This window comes from Oncorhynchus gorbuscha, linkage group LG01 (assembly GCF_021184085.1).
Source record: "Oncorhynchus gorbuscha isolate QuinsamMale2020 ecotype Even-year linkage group LG01, OgorEven_v1.0, whole genome shotgun sequence".
NCBI classification, from domain to species: Eukaryota; Metazoa; Chordata; class Actinopteri; order Salmoniformes; family Salmonidae; genus Oncorhynchus; species Oncorhynchus gorbuscha.
In genome coordinates, this window is record NC_060173.1 from 5,803,978 (window position 1) to 5,823,744 (window position 19,767).

Below are 19,767 nucleotides of genomic sequence, written 5' to 3' on the forward strand. Positions count from 1 at the left end.
CTTCTGTAATAAGCAGCCAATGAGGTATTTGTTCCTTTATTCATGTGTTAATCTGAACCTGTTATAACGCCGGTTAAACTGTTATGTATGTAAGCACTTCAGAGTTATACCAAGCTAATAAGTCACTCGTAAGATAAGGTTGTAAGAGTGTGCTTAAATGTATTTTTCATTTACTTTATAGTTCTCACGGAAGGTGATAATTCTGACTAAAACTACAGAATAAAGGCGCCAGTTAAAATCAAGGAACGGTTGTGCTCGTGGTTACTGAAGGGAGCTACAAAGAGAACTATTTTCTTTTGACAGAATAGACACACATTGCTTTCCAAGACTTGTTGATTTAACACAGGTAAACTCTGGCTAAAAACAGTCATGCATAGATTTCCAATGACCAATCACATCGAAGGGGAAGATGTTGTCTGACCAACCACATCGAAGGGGAAGATGTTTTCTGACCAACCACATCGAAGGGGAAGATGTTTTCTGACCAACCACATCGAAGGGAACATGTTATCTGACCAATCACATCGAAGGGGAAGATGTTTTCTGACCAATCACATCGAAGGGGAAGATGTTTTCTGACCAACCACATCGAAGGGGAAGATGTTTTCTGACCAACCACATCGAAGGGGAAGATGTTGTCTGACCAACCACATCGAAGGGGAAGATGTTTTCTGACCAACCACATCCCCTTAAAGGCAGTCTGTAATCCCCTTAAAGGCAGTCTGTAATCCCCTTAAAGGCAGTCTGTAATCCCCTTAAAGCCACAGTCTGTAATCCCCTTAAAGCCACAGTCTGTAATCCCCTTAAAGCCAGTCTGTGATCCCCTTAAAGCCAGTCTGTAATTCCCTTAAAGCCAGTCTGTAATCCCCTTAAGAACAGTCTGTAATCCCCTTAAAACCACAGTCTGTAATCCCCTTAAAGCCACAGTCTGTAATAATTTTAAAGACAGTCTGTAATCCCCTTTAAAGCCACAGTCTGCAATCCCCTTAAAGCCACAGTCTGCAATCCCCTTAAAGCCAGTCTGTGATCCCCTTAAAGCCAGTCTGTAATTCCCTTAAAAACAGTCTGTAATTCCCTTAAAGCCACAGTCTGTAATCCCCTTAAAGCCACAGTCTGTAATCCCCTTAAGAACAGTCTGTAATCCCTTTAAAGCCACAGTCTGTAATCCCCTTAAAACCACAGTCTGTAATCCCCTTAAAGCCACAGTCTGTAATCCCCTTAAAGCCACAGTCTGTAATCCCCTTAAAGCCACAGTCTGTAATCCCCTTAAAGCCACAGTCTATAATCCCCCTAAAGCCACAGTCTGTGATCCCCTTAAAGCCACAGTCTGCAATCCCTTTAAAACCACAGTCTGTAATCCCCTTAAAGCCACAGTCTGTTATCCCCTTAAAGCCACAGTCTGTAATCCCTTTAAAGCCAGTCTGTAATCCCTTTAAAACCCAGTCTGTAATCCCTTTAAAACCAGTCTGTAATCCCCTTAAAACCACAGTCTGTAATCCCTTTAAAACCACAGTCTGTAATCCCTTTAAAACCAGTCTGTAATCCCCTTAAAACCACAGTCTGTAATCCCTTTAAAGCCAGTCTGTAATCCCTTTATAGCCAGTCTGTAATCCCTTTAAAGCCCAGTCTGTAATCCCTTTAAAGCCACAGTCTGTAATCCCTTTAAAGCCACAGTCTGTAATCCCTTTAAAACCACAGTCTGTAATCCCTTTAAACCACAGTCTGTAATCCCTTTAAAGCCAGTCTGTAATCCCTTTAAAGCCAGTCTGTAATCCCTTTAAAACCACAGTCTGTAATCCCTTTAAACCACAGTCTGTAATCCCTTTAAAGCCAGTCTGTAATTCCCTTAAAGCCAGTCTGTAATCCCTTTAAAACCACAGTCTGTAATCCCTTTAAAACCACAGTCTGTAATCCCTTTAAAGCCACAGTCTGTAATCCCTTTAAAGCCACAGTCTGTAATCCCTTTAAAGCCACAGTCTGTAATCCCTTTAAAACCACAGTCTGTAATCCCTTTAAACCACAGTCTGTAATCCCTTTAAAGCCACAGTCTGTAATCCCTTTAAAACCACAGTCTGTAATCCCTTTAAAGCCACAGTCTATAATCCCTTTAAAGCCACAGTCTGTAATCCCTTTAAAGCCACAGTCTATAATCCCTTTAAAGCCACAGTCTGTAATCCCTTTAAAGCCACAGTCTGTAATCCCTTTAAAACAGCCACAGTCTGTAATCCCTTTAAAGCCAGTCTGTAATCCCTTTAAAACCACAGTCTGTAATCCCTTTAAACCACAGTCTGTAATCCCTTTAAAGCCAGTCTGTAATTCCCTTAAAGCCAGTCTGTAATCCCTTTAAAACCACAGTCTGTAATCCCTTTAAAGCCACAGTCTGTAATCCCTTTAAACCACAGTCTGTAATCCCTTTAAAGCCACAGTCTGTAATCCCTTTAAAGCCACAGTCTGTAATCCCTTTAAAGCCACAGTCACAGTCTGTAATCCCTTTAAATCCACAGTCTGTAATTGTCTGTTTAAAAGTATGCACAAATAAAGGCATTGCTCCACTCCACTGAAACATCTAAAGCACAAATGCCATAAATCATAATGCTGTGATGTGAATGGTTTCTTGTCCTTCAGGGCTGTACGTGTGATTGGTCTCTGGTCCTTCAGGGCCGTACCTGTGATTGGTCTCTGGGCCTCACCTGTGATTGATCTCTGGGCCTTCAGGGCCGTACCTGTGATTGGTCTCTGGGCCTTCAAGACTGTAAGTGTGGTTGGTCTCTGGGCCTTCAGGACTGTAAGTGTGGTTGGTCTCTGGGCCTTCAGGACTGTAAGTGTGGTTGGTCTCTGGGCCTTCAGGACTGTAAGTGTGGTTGGTCTCTGGGCCTTCAAGACTGTAAGTGTGGTTGGTCTCTGGGCCTTCAGGGCCATACCTGTGATTGGTCTCTGGGCCTTCAGGGCCGTCCGTACCTGTGATTGGTGTCTGGGCCTTCAGGGCCGTACCTGTGATTGGTCTCTGGTCCTTCAGGGCCTCACCTGTGATTGGTCTCTGGGCCTCACCTGTGATTGGTCTCTGGGCCTTCAGGACTGTAAGTTTGGTTGGTCTCTGGGCCTTCAGGACTGTAAGTGTGGTTGGTCTCTGGTCCTTCAGGACTGGGCCTTCAAGACTGTAAGTGTGGTTGGTCTCTGGGCCTTCAGGACTGTAAGTGTGGTTGGTCTCTGGGCCTTCAGGACTGTAAGTGTGGTTGGTCTCTGGGCCTTCAAGACTGTAAGTGTGGTTGGTCTCTGGGCCTTCAAGACTGTAAGTGTGGTTGGTCTCTGGGCCTTCAGGGCCATACCTGTGATTGGTCTCTGGGCCTTCAGGACTGTAAGTGTGGTTGGTCTCTGGGCCTTCAGGACTGTAAGTGTGATTGGTCTCTGGTCCTTCAGGGGCCTGTGATTGGTCTCTGGGCCTCACCTGTGATTGGTCTCTGGGCCTTCAGGACTGTAAGTGTGGTTGGTCTCTGGGCCTTCAGGACTGTAAGTGTGGTTGGTCTCTGGTCCTTCAGGGCCATACCTGTGGTTGGTCTCTGGGCCTTCAGGACTGTAAGTGTGGTTGGTCTCTGGGCCTTCAGGACTGTAAGTGTGGTTGGTCTCTGGGCCTTCAAGGCTGTAAGTGTGGTTGGTCTCTGGGCCTTCAGGACTGTAAGTGTGGTTGGTCTCTGGGCCTTCAGGACTGTAAGTGTGGTTGGTCTCTGGTCCTTCAGGACTGTAAGTGTGGTTGGTCTCTGGGCCTTCAGGACTGTAAGTGTGGTTGGTCTCTGGGCCTTCAGGACTGTAAGTGTGGTTGGTCTCTGGTCCTTCAGGACTGTAAGTGTGGTTGGTCTCTGGGCCTTCAGGACTGGTCTCTGGGCCTTCAGGACTGTAAGTGTGGTTGGTCTCTGGTCCTTCAGGACTGTAAGTGTGGTTGGTCTCTGGTCCTTCAGGACTGTAAGTGTGGTTGGTCTCTGGTCCTTCAGGACTGTAAGTGTGGTTGGTCTCTGGGCCTTCAGGACTGTAAGTGTGGTTGGTCTCTGGTCCTTCAGGACTGTAAGTGTGGTTGGTCTCTGGGCCTTCAGGACTGTAAGTGTGGTTGGTCTCTGGGCCTTCAGGACTGTAAGTGTGGTTGGTCTCTGGGCCTTCAGGACTGTAAGTGTGGTTGGTCTCTGGGCCTTCAGGACTGTAAGTGTGGTTGGTCTCTGGGCCTTCAGGACTGTAAGTGTGGTTGGTCTCTGGTCCTTCAGGACTGTCAGTGTGGTTGGTCTCTGGTCCTTCAGGACTGTAAGTGTGGTTGGTCTCTGGTCCTTCAGGACTGTCAGTGTGGTTGGTCTCTGGTCCTTCAGGACTGTCAGTGTGGTTGGTCTCTGGTCCTTCAGGACTGTCAGTGTGGTTGGTCTCTGGGACTTCAGGACTGTAAGTGTGGTTGGTCTCTGGGCCTTCAGGACTGTAAGTGTGGTTGGTCTCTGGGCCTTCAGGACTGTAAGTGTGGTTGGTCTCTGGGCCTTCAGGACTGTAAGTGTGGTTGGTCTCTGGGCCTTCAGGACTGTAAGTGTGGTTGGTCTCTGGGCCTTCAGGACTGTAAGTGTGGTTGGTCTCTGGTCCTTCAGGACTGTCAGTGTGGTTGGTCTCTGGGACTTCAGGACTGTAAGTGTGGTTGGTCTCTGGGCCTTCAGGACTGTAAGTGTGGTTGGTCTCTGGGCCTTCAGGACTGTAAGTGTGGTTGGTCTCTGGTCCTTCAGGACTGTCAGTGTGGTTGGTCTCTGGGACTTCAGGACTGTAAGTGTGGTTGGTCTCTGGTCCTTCAGGACTGTCAGTGTGGTTGGTCTCTGGTCCTTCAGGACTGTCAGTGTGGTTGGTCTCTGGGACTTCAGGACTGTAAGTGTGGTTGGTCTCTGGGCCTTCAGGACTGTAAGTGTGGTTGGTCTCTGGTCCTTCAGGACTGTCAGTGTGGTTGGTCTCTGGGCCTTCAGGACTGTAAGTGTGGTTGGTCTCTGGGCCTTCAGGACTGTCAGTGTGGTTGGTCTCTGGGCCTTCAGGACTGTCAGTGTGGTTGGTCTCTGGGCCTTCAGGACTGTAAGTGTGGTGGGTATCATGTACAGTACAGTTCACTACGGGACTCTTGCTGTTGCTGTTTTAGTTCTCTACTTGCTGAATAAATACCAGAGTTTGCCAGTGTATATAGTGTTTATCTTCATATCACATTCCTCCAAACAGAATCCTTGGGGGTCAGACATTTCAGAGTTTGTTGTTGTAAGCCACAATGGAGAGAAAAAACGACATAGAGTATATTTTCTTGCATGTACAGTAAAGCATTTGAGGCACAAAGAGGGACGTGTGATGTTTGTGTCACATTTTGTGGTTGGTTAAAACTGTAGTATAGTAACCACATACACCATATTAACATCCCAACCCAGGACAATCAAACTCAACAGTCTATTTAATAATGTCTAACATTTACACACAGAATAGAAACGTACAGTAAATCAAGACATGGATGTTGTCTATCCAGAAATACCAAACTAAATGAACCACGCATTTTCTATGATTTAAATAAAGAGAATTAAACTTCTAATCAGATGTATTTTTTTCAGCTAAATTAACCAAAAATACTTGAAAGATGCTTCGAGGGCAATATTAATTAGAGTGATTTAGCATAAACAACACTATTATTGACATACATATGTCACCAGAAGCACTTAGCAACAAGAAACATCACTATTAAGGTAGTTACTAGCCTATCTAAGTCTACAAGGAGACCAACACAGCTAGTTACTAGCCTATCTAAGTCCACAAGGAGACCAACACAGCTAGTGACTAGCCTATCTAAGTCCACAAGGAGACCAACACAGCTAGTTACTAGCCTATCCACGTCCACAAGGAGACCAACACAGCTAATTACTAGCCTATCCACGTCCACAAGGAGACCAACACAGCTAGTTACTAGCCTATCTAAGTCCACAAGGAGACCAACACAGCTAGTTACTAGCCTATCCACGTCCACAAGGAGACCAACACAGCTAGTTTACTAGCCTATCCAAGTCCACAAGGAGACTAACACAGCTAGTTACTAGCCTATCCACGTCCACAAGGAGACCAACACAGCTAGTTACTAGCCTATCCAAGTCCACAAGGAGACCAACACAGCTAGTTACTAGCCTATCCACGTCCACAAGGAGACAAACACAGCTAGTTACTAGCCTATCCAAGTCCACAAGGAGACCAACACAGCTAGTTACTAGCCTATCTAAGTCCACAAGGAGACAAACCCAGCCATGTTGTGATCTGCAGCAGACCGGACCAGAACGGAGTGTGGTAGGTCATAGCAGGCTGCTAGTCTAGAAATAGAGTGACATAGAAAGGGACAGACAGCAATACCCCTCAGACCACAGCACTTTGACTGGTACACTCAACATGGCTCAGACCACAGCACTTTGACTGGTACACTCAACATGGCCCAGTCTAAAGACCACAGCACTTTGACTGGTACACTCAACATGGCTACCAGTCAATACCCCTCAGACCACAGCACTTTGACTGGTACACTCAACATGGCTACCAGTCTAAACCCCTCAGACCACAGCACTTTGACTGGTACACTCAACATGGCTACCAGTCTAAACCCCTCAGACCACAGCACTTTGACTGGTACACTCAACATGGCTACCAGTCTAAACCCCTCAGACCACAGCACTTTGACTGGTACACTCAACATGGCTACCAGTCTATACCCCTCAGACCACAGCACTTTGACTGGTACCAGTGAACTGATCTGCAGACCTTGTTCTGCATAGTCAACATTACATGGGTAGTTATGGGGACAGGGACACGGGGACAGAGAAGGGTCGGGACAGAGAGAGATAGAGGATGGGGATAGAGGACGGGGACAGGGATAGAGGATGGGGACAGGGATAGAGGATGGGGACAGGGATAGAGGATGGGGACAGTGATAGTGGACGGGGACAGAGATAGAGGATGGGGACAGGGATAGTGGATGGGGACAGGGATAGTGGATGGGGACAGGGATAGTGGATCGGGACAGGGATAGTGGATGGGGACAGGGATAGAGGATGGGGACAGGGATAGAGGATGGGGACAGGGATAGTGGATGGGGACAGAGGATGGGGACAGGGGATAGAGGATGGGGACAGGGGATAGTGGATGGGGACAGGGATAGAGGATGGGGACAGAGGACGGGACAGGGGATAGAGGATGGGGACAGAGGACAGGGACAGAGGATGGGGACAGAGGATATAAGATGGGGACAGGGACAGAGGACAGGACAGGGATATAAGATGGGGACAGAGGACAGGGACAGAGGACGGGGACAGAGGATAGAGGATGGGGACAGAGGATAGAGGATGGGGACAGGGACAGAGGTCGGGACAGAGGATAGAGGATGGGGACAGAGGACGGGACAGAGGATAGAGGATGGGGACAGAGGACGGGACAGAGGATAGAGGATGGGGACAGAGGACAGAGGATAGAGGATGGGGACAGAGGACGGGACAGGGATATAAGATGGGGACAGAGGACAGGGACAGAGGATAGTGGATGGGGACAGAGGACGGGACAGAGGATAGAGGTCAGGGACAGAGGATATTTGATGGGGACAGAGGATAGAGGATGGGGACAGAGGATAGAGGATGGGGACAGAGGATATTTGATGGGGACAGAGAATGGGGACAGAGGATAGAGGATGGAGACAGAGGTCAGGGACAGAGGATAGAGGATGGGGACAGGGATATAAGATGGGGACAGAGGACGGGAGAGAGGATAGAGGATGGGACAGAGGATGGGAGAGAGGATAGAGGATGGGGACAGAGGATGGGAGAGAGGATAGAGGATGGGGATAGAGGATGGGAGAGAGGATAGAGGATGGGGACAGAGGATGGGAGAGAGGATAGAGGTTGGGGACAGAGGACGGGAGAGAGGATAGAGGATGGGGACAGAGGATGGGAGAGAGGATAGAGGATGGGGACAGAGGATGGGAGAGAGGATAGAGGATGGGGACAGAGGATGGGAGAGAGGATAGAGGATGGGGACAGGGGATGGGGATAGAGGATGGGGACAGGGGATGGGGACAGAGGATAGAGGATGGGGACAGAGGATGGGAGAGAGGATGGGGACAGAGGATGGGAGAGAGGATAGAGGATGGGGACAGAGGATGGGAGAGAGGATGGGGACAGGGATAGGGGATGGGGACAGAGGATGGGGACAGGGATAGAGGATGGGGACAGGGATAGAGGATGGGGACAGAGGATGGGGACAGGGACAGAGGATGGGGACAGGGATAGAGGATGGGGACAGGGAATGGGGATAGAGGATGGGGACAGGGATAGAGGATGGGGACAGGGGATGGGGACAGAGGATAGAGGATGGGGACAGAGGATGGGGATAGAGGATGGGGACAGGGGATGGGGACAGAGGATGGGGACAGAGGATGGGGACAGGGACAGAGGATGGGGACAGAGGATGGGGATAGGGATAGAAGACAGGGGACAGGGACAGAGGATGGGGATAGGGATAGAAGACAGGGGACAGGGACAGAGGATGGGGATAGGGGACAGGGATAGAGGATGGGGATAGAGGATGGGGGCAGAGGATGGGGACAGGGATAGAGGACAGGGGACAGGGACAGAGGATGGGGACAGGGATAGAGGACAGGGACAGAGGATGGGGACAGAGGATGGGGATAGGGGACAGGGATAGAGGATGGGGTTGGGGACAGGCACAGAGGACAGGGATAGGGGACAGAGGATGGGGACAGAGGATGGGGATAGGGGACAGGGATAGAGGATGGGGACAGAAGATGAGGACAGTGGATGGGGTTGAGGACAGAGGACAGGGATGAGGACAGAGGATGGGGACAGAGGATGGGGACAGGGACAGAGGATGGGGACAGAGGATGGGGACAGAGGATGGGGATAGGTGACAGAGGATGGGGACAGAGGATGGGGACAGAGAAGGATGGTAGAAGGGCCTCTGGTAACCGAAGAGGACTTCTTTGGTGTGCAGAAGGGAGAATGGGACTGCTTATGTTGTGTGTGCGTGGATGTTGGTGTGTATGTTGGTGTGTATGTTGGTGTGTGTGTATGTTGGTGTGTGTGTATGTTGGTGTGTGTGTATGTTGTGTGTGTATGTTGGTGTGTGTGTATGTTGGTGTGTGTGTATGTCGGTGTGTGTGTATGTCGGTGTGTGTGTTGGTGTGTGTGTATGTTGGTGTGTGTGTATGTTGGTGTGTGTGTATGTTGGTGTGTGTGTTGGTGTGTATGTTGGTGTGTGTATTTTGGTGTGTGTGTTGGTGTGTATGTTGGTGTGTGCATGTTTGTGTGTGTGTGTTGGTGTGTGTGTGTTGGTGTGTGTATGTTGGTGTGTGTGTGTTGGTGTGTGTATGTTGGTGTGTGTATTTTGGTGTGTGTGTGTGTATTTTGGTTTGTGTGTGTGTATGTTGGTGTGTGTGTGTATGTTGATGTGTGTGTATGTTGGTGTGTGTGTTGGTGTGTGTATGTTGGTGTGTGTGTGTATGTTGATGTGTGTGTGTAGGTGTGTGTGTATGTTGGTGTGTGTGTGTTGGTGTGTGTGTATGTTGGTGTGTGTGTGTTGGTGTGTGTGTGTTGGTGTGTGTGTATGTTGGTGTGTGTGTGTTGGTGTGTGTGTGTTGGTGTGTGTGTATGTTGGTGTGTGTATGTTGGTGTGTGTGTGTTGTGTGTGTGTGTGTGTGTGTGTGTGTGTGTGTGTGTGTGTGTGTGTGTGTGTGTGTGTGTGTGTGTGTGTGTGTGTGTGTGTGTGTGTGTGTGTATTTTGGTGTGTGTGTATGTGTGTATGTTGTGTGTGTATTTTGGTGTGTGTGTGTGTGTGTGTGTGTGTGTGTGTGTGTGTGTGTGTGTGTGTGTGTGTGTGTGTGTGTGTGTGTGTGTGTGTGTGTGTGTGTGTGTGTGTGTGTGTGTGGTGTGTGTGTGTTGGTGTGTGTATGTTGGTGTGTGTGTGTTGTGTGTGTGTGTGTGTGTTGGTGTGTGTGTGTTGGTGTGTGTATGTTGGTGTGTGTATGTTGGTGTGTGTGTGTTGTGTGTGTATGTTGGTGTGTGTGTGTTGTGTGTGTGTGTGTGGTGTGTGTGTGTTGGTGTGTGTGTGTGTGTGTATGTTGGTGTGTGTATGTTGGTGTGTGTATGTTGGTGTGTGTGTTGGTGTGTGTGTGTTGGTGTGTGTGTGTTGGTGTGTGTGTGTTGGTGTGTGTGTGTTGGTGTGTGTGTGTTGGTGTGTGTGTGTTGGTGTGTGTGTTGGTGTGTGTGTGTTGGTGTGTGTGTTGGTGTGTGTGTGTATGTTGTGTGTGTGTATGTTGTGTGTGTGTATGTTGGTGTGTGTGTATGTTGGTGTGTGTGTATGTTGGTGTGTGTGTATGTTGGTGTGTGTGTATGTTGGTGTGTGTGTATGTTGGTGTGTGTGTGTTGGTGTGTGTGTGTTGGTGTGTGTGTGTGTGTTGGTGTGTGTGTGTTGGTGTGTGTATGTTGGTGTGTGTGTTGGTGTGTGTGTTGGTGTGTGTGTGTTGGTGTGTGTGTGTTGGTGTGTGTGTGTTGTGTGTGTTGGTGTGTGTGTTGGTGTGTGTGTTGGTGTGTGTGTTGGTGTGTGTGTGTTGGTGTGTGTGTGTTGGTGTGTGTATGTTGGTGTGTGTTGTTGTGTGTGTGTGTTGGTGTGTGTGTATGTTGGTGTGTGTGTGTTGGTGTGTGTGTGTTGGTGTGTGTGTGTGTGTTGTGTTGGTGTGTATGTTGGTGTGTGTGTGTTTGGTGTGTATGTTGGTGTGTGTGTATTGGTGTGTGTGTTGGTGTGTGTGTATTGGTGTGTGTGTGGGTGTGTTTGGTGTGTATGTTGGTGTGTGTGTATTGGTGTGTATGTTGGTGTGTGTGTATTGGTGTGTGAGAGAGAGTATGTTAGTGTACTGTATATATGAGTGTATATGCTGTAGGTGTGCAGCACCTACATCCCCATCCTCTATCCCTGCAGACGAGGTACTGTATATATGAGTGTATATGCTGTAGGTGTGCAGCACCTACATCCCCATCCTCTATCCCTGCAGACGAGGTACTGTATATATGAGTGTATATGCTGTAGGTGTGCAGCACCTACATCCCCATCCTCTATCCCTGCAGACGAGGTACTGTATGTAGTACAGGGGGACGTAACATGACTGACACTAAGGCCACTCGTGGTGATATCTCCTGCCGTGCGTCTTCCTCTCCTCCTGCAGGTGCTCCAGTTCTGCTTCATAGATCATCTCCTGCGTCAGGTACTTCTCCCGCCGCATGCGGTCACACAGACTCTTGGGCACGTCCGGGATCAGGTACGCGATGAACGACTTGACGGCGAACACCAGGTGCTGAGGAGAGAGAAACGCAGGATGAAAAAAAACTAACTTTGTTTTTGACTTTTTTTTTCAGATCACAGAAAATGAACAAACATCAACTCCCTGAAGAGTCTTACAGGCTCGGTGCCATAGTGTCTACGAGGACCAAAGGACTGGTGAACCTCTACATCTCGGCAGTATGTGATATATGCGCAGGTCATTGCGTCCTGCTGCCTTACCTCTGACACACCTAATCGGTGTCTGAGACAGATTGAGGTGAGAGGATAGGACAGACAGAGACCTATATCTCTCTATAGATAGATAGATAGATAGATAGATAGATAGATAGATAGATAGATAGATAGATAGATAGATAGATAGATAGATAGATAGATAGATAGATAGATAGATAGATAGATAGAGGGACAGAGAGAGAGTTACAGAGAGACAGAGACAGAGAGAGACAGAGACACAGACAGACACACCAGAGATAATTACCACAGAGACAGATCTCAGACAAAGAGAAGACGATGGCCCTCTAACCCTTTAAAGTTTGCACATCTGAAGGGTCTTGATAGGTATAATCCGTGTCGATAGGACAGAGTGAGAAAGGGATTCCTGACGTACCTCGAAGACTAGGATGAAGGCCAGGTGGGCAGCCAGCCAGGACGTGCCAGACAGACAGACAGACAGACAGACAGACAGACAGACAGACAGACAGACAGACAGACAGACAGACAGACAGACAGACAGACAGCCAGCCAGCCAGCCAGGACCAGCCAGCCAGCCAGGACGTGCCAGCCAGCCAGCCAGCCAGGACGTGCCAGCCAGCCAGCCAGCCAGCCAGGACGTGCCAGCCAGCCAGCCAGCCAGCCAGCCAGCCAGCCAGCCAGCCAGCCAGCCAGCCAGCCAGCCAGACAGACAGACAGACAGACAGACAGACAGACAGACAGACAGACAGACAGACAGACAGACAGACAGACAGACAGACAGACAGACAGACAGACAGACAGACAGACAGACAGACAGACAGAAAGAGCGTGGGTGTGCTGTCGTACCTCGAAGACGATGATGAAGGCCAGTCTTGCAGCCAGGACGTGCCAGAACTGCAGAGTGAAGTCGTATGGTACTGGGCTCCAGGGAGAGGCTCTGTAGTCTCTGTACCTGCAGTATCTACTCTCCTCACTCACGTTCCAGGGTTCGCCCATGTCGAACACAGACAGACTGCTGTTCATGTAGCCTCGCAGACATCTGACAGGAAGAGAGACGGGGGTCGGTCAGAACCGTCGACTACAAATCGAAAGTAGCCGGCTGTCTAAATCTAGCACATTTACAGAAAGTAAAGGTGATCAATGTCCTATCCAATAAGCCTACAGTAAAGTAACAGTGACCAATGTCCTGTCCAATAAGCCTCCAGTAAAGTAACAGTGACCAATGTCCTGTCCAATAAGCCTCCAGTAAAGTAACAGTGACCAATGTCTTGTCCAATAAGCCTACAGTAAAGTAACAGTGATCAATGTCCTGTCCAATAAGCCTCCAGTAAAGTAACAGTGACCAATGTCCTGTCCAATAAGCCTACAGTAAAGTAACAGTGATCAATGTCCTGTCCAATAAGCCTCCAGTAAAGTAACAGTGACCAATGTCCTGTCCAATAAGCCTCCAGTAAAGTGAGTCACACATTGCCCTGTATAGAATGGCACATTTACATTTAGAGGACATAGATGACCAAAGTGGGAGTAGAGGACATAGATGACCAGAACGGGAGTAGAGGACATAGATGACCAAAGAGGGAGTAGAGGACATAGATGACCAGAGTGGGAGTAGAGGACATAGATGACCAAAGAGGGAGTAGAGGACATAGATGACCAGAGTGGGAGTAGAGGACATAGATGACCAAAGAGGGAGTAGAGGACATAGATGACCAGAACGGGAGTAGAGGACATAGATGACCAAAGAGGGAGTAGAGGACATAGATGACCAGAGTGGGAGTAGAGGACATAGATGACCAAAGTGGGAGTAGAGGACATAGATGACCAGAACGGGAGTAGAGGACATAGATGACCAGAACGGGAGTAGAGGACATAGATGACCAAAGTGGGAGTACATTTACATTTACATTTAAGTCATTTAGGAGACGCTCTTATCCAGAGCGACTTACAAATTGGTGCAATCACCTTATGACATCCAGTGGGACAGTCACTTACAATAGTGCATCTAAAACTTAGGGGGGGTGGGGTGAGAGGGATTACTTAACCATCCTAGATGATTCCTTAAAGAGGTGGGGAGGTGTCTCCGGAAGGTGGTGATTGACTCCGCTGTCCTGGGACATGAGGATGACCATTGGGGGCCAGGGAGCGAACAGTTTTGACTGGGCTAGAGCTGACTTCCTCAGTGGTAGGGAGGCGAGCAGGCCAGAGGTGGATGAACGCAGTGCCCTTGTTTGGGTGTAGGGCCTGATCAGAGCCTGGAGGTACTGAGGTGCCGTTCCCCTCACAGCTCCGTAGGCAAGCACCATGGTCTTGTAGCGGGACTTCAACTGGAAGCCAGTGGATGACCAGAAGAGAAGGAAGGTTGAACACCAGATGACGTTCTGGATGAGTTGAAGGGGTTTAATGGCACAGGCAGGGAGCCCAGCCAACAGCGGCAGTAATCCAGACGGGAGATGACAAGTGCCTGGATTAGGACCTGGCCGCTTCCTGTGTGAGGAGGACTCTGCGGATGTAGAGCATGAACCTGACGGGCCACCGCCTTGATGTTAGTTGAGAACGACAGGGTGTTGTCCAGGATCACGCCAAGGTTCTTGGCGCTCTGGGAGGAGGACACAATGGAGTTGTGGACATAGATGACCAAAGAGGGAGTAGAGGACATAGATGACCAAAGAGGGAGTAGAGGACATAGATGAGAGGACATAGATGACCAAAGAGGGAGTAGAGGACATAGATGACCAAAGAGGGAGTAGAGGACATAGATGACCAAAGAGGGAGTAGAGGACATAGATGACCAAAGAGGGAGTAGAGGACATAGATGACCAAAGAGGGAGTAGAGGACATAGATGACCAGAACGGGAGTAGAGGACATAGATGACCAAAGTGGGAGTAGAGGACATAGATGACCAGAACGGGAGTAGAGGACATAGATGACCAAAGTGGGAGTAGAGGACATAGATGACCAAAGAGGGAGTAGAGGACATAGATGACCAAAGAGGGAGTAGAGGACATAGATGACCAAAGTGAGAGTAGAGGACATAGATGACCAAAGAGGGAGTAGAGGACATAGATGACCAAAGAGGGAGTAGAGGACATAGATGACCAAAGTGAGAGTAGAGGACATAGATGACCAAACGGGAGTAGAGGACATAGATGACCAAAGAGGGAGTAGAGGACATAGATGACCAGAACGGGAGTAGAGGACATAGATGACCAAACGGAAGTAGAGGACATAGATGACCAAAGAGGGAGTAGAGGACATAGATGACCAAAGAGGGAGTAGAGGACATAGATGACCAGAACGGGAGTAGAGGACATAGATGACCAAAGTGGGAGCAGAGAATGGACCTACTCGTCCTGACGATATCCCTTGTCCACACAGGGTCCGTATTTGAACGCGTAGACGAAGCGGGGGATGTAGTCGGAGGTGATGGCGATGACGAAGGCGTTGGTGATGACAGCCAGAACGCCGATCCCCTCCAGGATACCGTGCCAGATACCTGTCAGACAGGGACAACAGGGATCAACAGCCTGTCAGACAGGGACAACAGGGATCAACAGCCTGTCAGACAGGGACAACAGGGACAACAGCCTATCAGACAGGGACAACAGGGATCAACAGCCTGTCAGAAAGGGACAACAGGGACAACAGGGACAACAGCCTGTCAGACAGGGACAACAGGGACAACAGCCTGTCAGACAGGGACAACAGGGAACAACAGGGATCAACAGCCTGTCAGACAGGGACAACAGGGATCAACAGCCTGTCAGACAGGGACAACAGGGATCAACAGCCTGTCAGACAGGGACAACAGGGATCAACAGCCTGTCAGACAGGGACAACAGGGATCAACAGGGACAACAGCCTGTCAGACAGGGACAACAGGGATCAACAGCCTGTCAGACAGGGACAACAGGGAACAACAACCTGTCAGACAGGGAACAACAGGGACAACAGGAACAACAGGGACAACAGGGACAACAGGGAACAACAGGGACAACAGGGAACAACAGGGACAACAGGGAAAAACAGGGACAACAGGGAACAACAGGGAACAACAGCCTGTCAGACAGGGAACAACAGGGAACAACAGGGACAAACAGGGAACAACAGGGAACAACAGGGAACAACAGCCTGTCAGACAGGGAACAACAGGGAACAACAGCCTGTCAGACAGGGAACAACAGGGAACAACAACCTGTCAGACAGGGAACAACAGGGAACAACAGGGAACAACAGGGACAACAGGGAACAACAGCCTGTCATACAGGGAACAACAGGGAACAACAGGGACAACAGGGAACAACAGGAACAACAGGGACAACAGGAACAACAGGGAACAACAACCTGTCATACAGGGAACAACAGGGAACAACAGGGACAACAGGGAACAACAGGAACAACAGGGACAACAGGAACAACAGGGACAACAGGGAACAACAGGGAACAACAGCCTGTCAGACAGGGAACAACAGGGAACAACAGGGACAACAGGGAACAACAGGGAACAACAGGGACAACAGGGACAACAGCCTGTCAGGCAGGGAACAACAGGGAACAACAGCCTGTCAGACAGGGAACAACAGGGAACAACAGGGACAACAGGGAACAACAGCCTGTCAGACAGGGAACAACAGGGACAACAGGGAACAACAGGGACAACAGGGACAACAGGAAACAACAGGGGACAACAGGGATCAACAGGGAACAACAGGGACAACAGCCTGTCACAGGGAACAACAGGGACAACAGGGACAACAGCCTGTCAGACAGGGAACAACAACAGGGATCAACAGGGAACAACAGGGACCAACAGGGACAACAGGGACAACAGGGACAACAGGGACAACAGCCTGTCAGACAGGGAACAACAGGGACAACAGGGACCAACAGGGAACAACAGGGACAACAGGGACAACAGGGAACAATAGGGAACAACGGGGAACAACAGGGGACAACAGGGATCAACAGGGAACAACAGGGACAACAGGACAACAAGGGACAACAGGGACAACAGGGAACAACAGGGAACAACAGGGAACAACAGGGACAACAGGGAACAACAGGGACAACAGGGAGGGACAACAGGGACAACAGGGACAACAGGGACAACAGGGAACAACAACAACAGGGACAGGGACAACAGGGAACAACAGGGACAACAGGGAACAACAGGGACAACAGGGAACAGGGAACAACAGGGAACAGCCTGTCAGACAGGGAACAACAGGGAACAACAGCCTGTCAGACAGGGAACAACAGGGAACAACAACCTGTCAGACAGGGAACAACAGGGAACAACAGGGACAACAGGGAACAACAGGGACAACAGGGAACAACAGCCTGTCATACAGGGAACAACAGGGAACAACAGGGACAACAGGGAACAACAGGAACAACAGGGACAACAGGAACAACAGGGAACAACAACCTGGACAGGGAACAACAGGGAACAACAGGGACAACAGGGAACAACAGGAACAACAGGGACAACAGGAACAACAGGGACAACAGGGAACAACAGGGAACAACAGCCTGTCAGACAGGGAACAACAGGGAACAACAGGGACAACAGGGAACAACAGGGAACAACAGGGACAACAGGGACAACAGCCTGTCAGGCAGGGAACAACAGGGACAACAGGGACAACAGCCTGTCAGACAGGGAACAACAGGGAAGAACAGGGATCAACAGGGAACAACAGGGACAACAGGGAACAACAGGGACAACAGGGACAACAGGGAACAACAGGGACAACAGGGAACAACAGGGACAACAGGGAACAACAGCCTGTCAGACAGGGAACAACAGGGAACAACAGCCTGTCAGACAGGGAACAACAGGGAACAACAACCTGTCAGACAGGGAACAACAGGGAACAACAGGGACAACAGGGAACAACAGGGACAACAGGGAACAACAGCCTGTCATACAGGGAACAACAGGGAACAACAGGGACAACAGGGAACAACAGGAACAACAGGGACAACAGGAACAACAGGGAACAACAACCTGTCATACAGGGAACAACAGGGAACAACAGGGACAACAGGGAACAACAGGAACAACAGGGACAACAGGAACAACAGGGACAACAGGGAACAACAGGGAACAACAGCCTGTCAGACAGGGAACAACAGGGAACAACAGGGACAACAGGGAACAACAGGGAACAACAGGGACAACAGGGACAACAGCCTGTCAGGCAGGGAACAACAGGGACAACAGGGACAACAGCCTGTCAGACAGGGAACAACAGGGAAGAACAGGGATCAACAGGGAACAACAGGGACCAACAGGGACAACAGGGACAACAGGGACAACAGGGACAACAGCCTGTCAGACAGGGAACAACAGGGATCAACAGGGACCAACAGGGAACAACAGGGACAACAGGGACAACAGGGAACAATAGGGAACAACGGGGAACAACAGGGACAACAGGGAACAACAGGGAACAACAGGGACAACAGGGACAACAGGGAACAACAAGGAACAACAGGGAACAACAGGGACAACAGGGAACAACAGGGACAACAGGGAACAACAGGGACAACAGGGAACAACAGGGACAACAGGGAACAACAGGGACAACAGGGACAACAGGGAACAACAGGGACAACAGGGAACAACAGGGACAACAGGGAACAACAGCCTGTCAGACAGGGAACAACAGGGAACAACAGCCTGTCAGACAGGGAACAACAGGGAACAACAACCTGTCAGACAGGGAACAACAGGGAACAACAGGGACAACAGGGAACAACAGGGACAACAGGGAACAACAGCCTGTCATACAGGGAACAACAGGGAACAACAGGGACAACAGGGAACAACAGGAACAACAGGGACAACAGGAACAACAGGGAACAACAACCTGTCATACAGGGAACAACAGGGAACAACAGGGACAACAGGGAACAACAGGAACAACAGGGACAACAGGAACAACAGGGACAACAGGGAACAACAGGGAACAACAGCCTGTCAGACAGGGAACAACAGGGAACAACAGGGACAACAGGGAACAACAGGGAACAACAGGGACAACAGGGACAACAGCCTGTCAGGCAGGGAACAACAGGGAACAACAGCCTGTCAGACAGGGAACAACAGGGAACAACAGGGACAACAGGGAACAACAGCCTGTCAGACAGGGAACAACAGGGACAACAGGGAACAACAGGGACAACAGGGACAACAGGAAACAACAGGGGACAACAGGGATCAACAGGGAACAACAGGGACAACAGCCTGTCAGGCAGGGAACAACAGGGACAACAGGGACAACAGCCTGTCAGACAGGGAACAACAGGGAAGAACAGGGATCAACAGGGAACAACAGGGACCAACAGGGACAACAGGGACAACAGGGACAACAGGGACAACAGCCTGTCAGACAGGGAACAACAGGGATCAACAGGGACCAACAGGGAACAACAGGGACAACAGGGACAACAGGGAACAATAGGGAACAACGGGGAACAACAGGGACAACAGGGAACAACAGGGAACAACAGGGACAACAGGGACAACAGGGAACAACAAGGAACAACAGGGAACAACAGGGAACAACAGGGACAACAGGGAACAACAGGGACAACAGGGAACAACAGGGACAACAGGGAACAACAGGGACAACAGGGACAACAGGGAACAACAGGGACAACAGGGAACAACAGGGACAACAGGGAACAACAGGGACAACAGGGAACAACAGGGACCTCACTACAGCTGGTCCGCAGAGAAACTCAGAAAAAGGGCTCAAGAGCAAAATGGCGTTTCCGACTTGGGCTTTGACTATGACATGGCTCCTAACTACGCTGATGTGTAATGTGGGTTACATGGAGAAACAGTCTATTTTCAATCCTCTCCAAAAGTGTTTTCTTGCCTCACATCAGTATGTGGAAACGGTATATTGGTGATATTTGTGTTCTATGGAGGGGTGATGCCAAACAGCTCCAGGCGTTTTATGCTTTTCTTAACTCCTGTTCTGAGCATCTGAGATTTACTCTGCAGTCTGACACACGTCAAATCAGTTCTCTTGATCTTCTGATCTTGTGTGAACATAATGTTCTATATCTTTACAGGAAGTCTACTGATCGTAACAGTTTGTTGAGGGCTGATAGTTATCTCCCGCTTCCCTTGAAAAACAGTTTGTCGAATCAAAAGAGTTTGCTGAAACCAAATGAGATTTCGACAGAAATATTGGCTG

At 49.6% G+C, this 19,767-nt stretch overlaps 1 protein-coding gene across 1 annotated transcript in view; it reads right to left on the minus strand.

The window, feature by feature from the left end:
- Positions 1 to 10,899: 10,899 nt before the first annotated feature.
- Positions 10,900 to 19,767, minus strand: part of LOC124038772 — a 133,569-nt gene continuing 124,701 nt past the window's right edge. Inside the window, exons 45-47 of the mRNA XM_046354862.1 lie at positions 14,903 to 15,050; positions 12,403 to 12,595; positions 10,900 to 11,377 (exon numbers count right to left, since the gene is read on the minus strand). Coding sequence (XP_046210818.1) covers positions 11,195 to 11,377; positions 12,403 to 12,595; positions 14,903 to 15,050 — 524 coding nt within the window. The 3' untranslated portion in view covers positions 10,900 to 11,194. The remainder of the gene's footprint in view (positions 11,378 to 12,402; positions 12,596 to 14,902; positions 15,051 to 19,767) is intronic.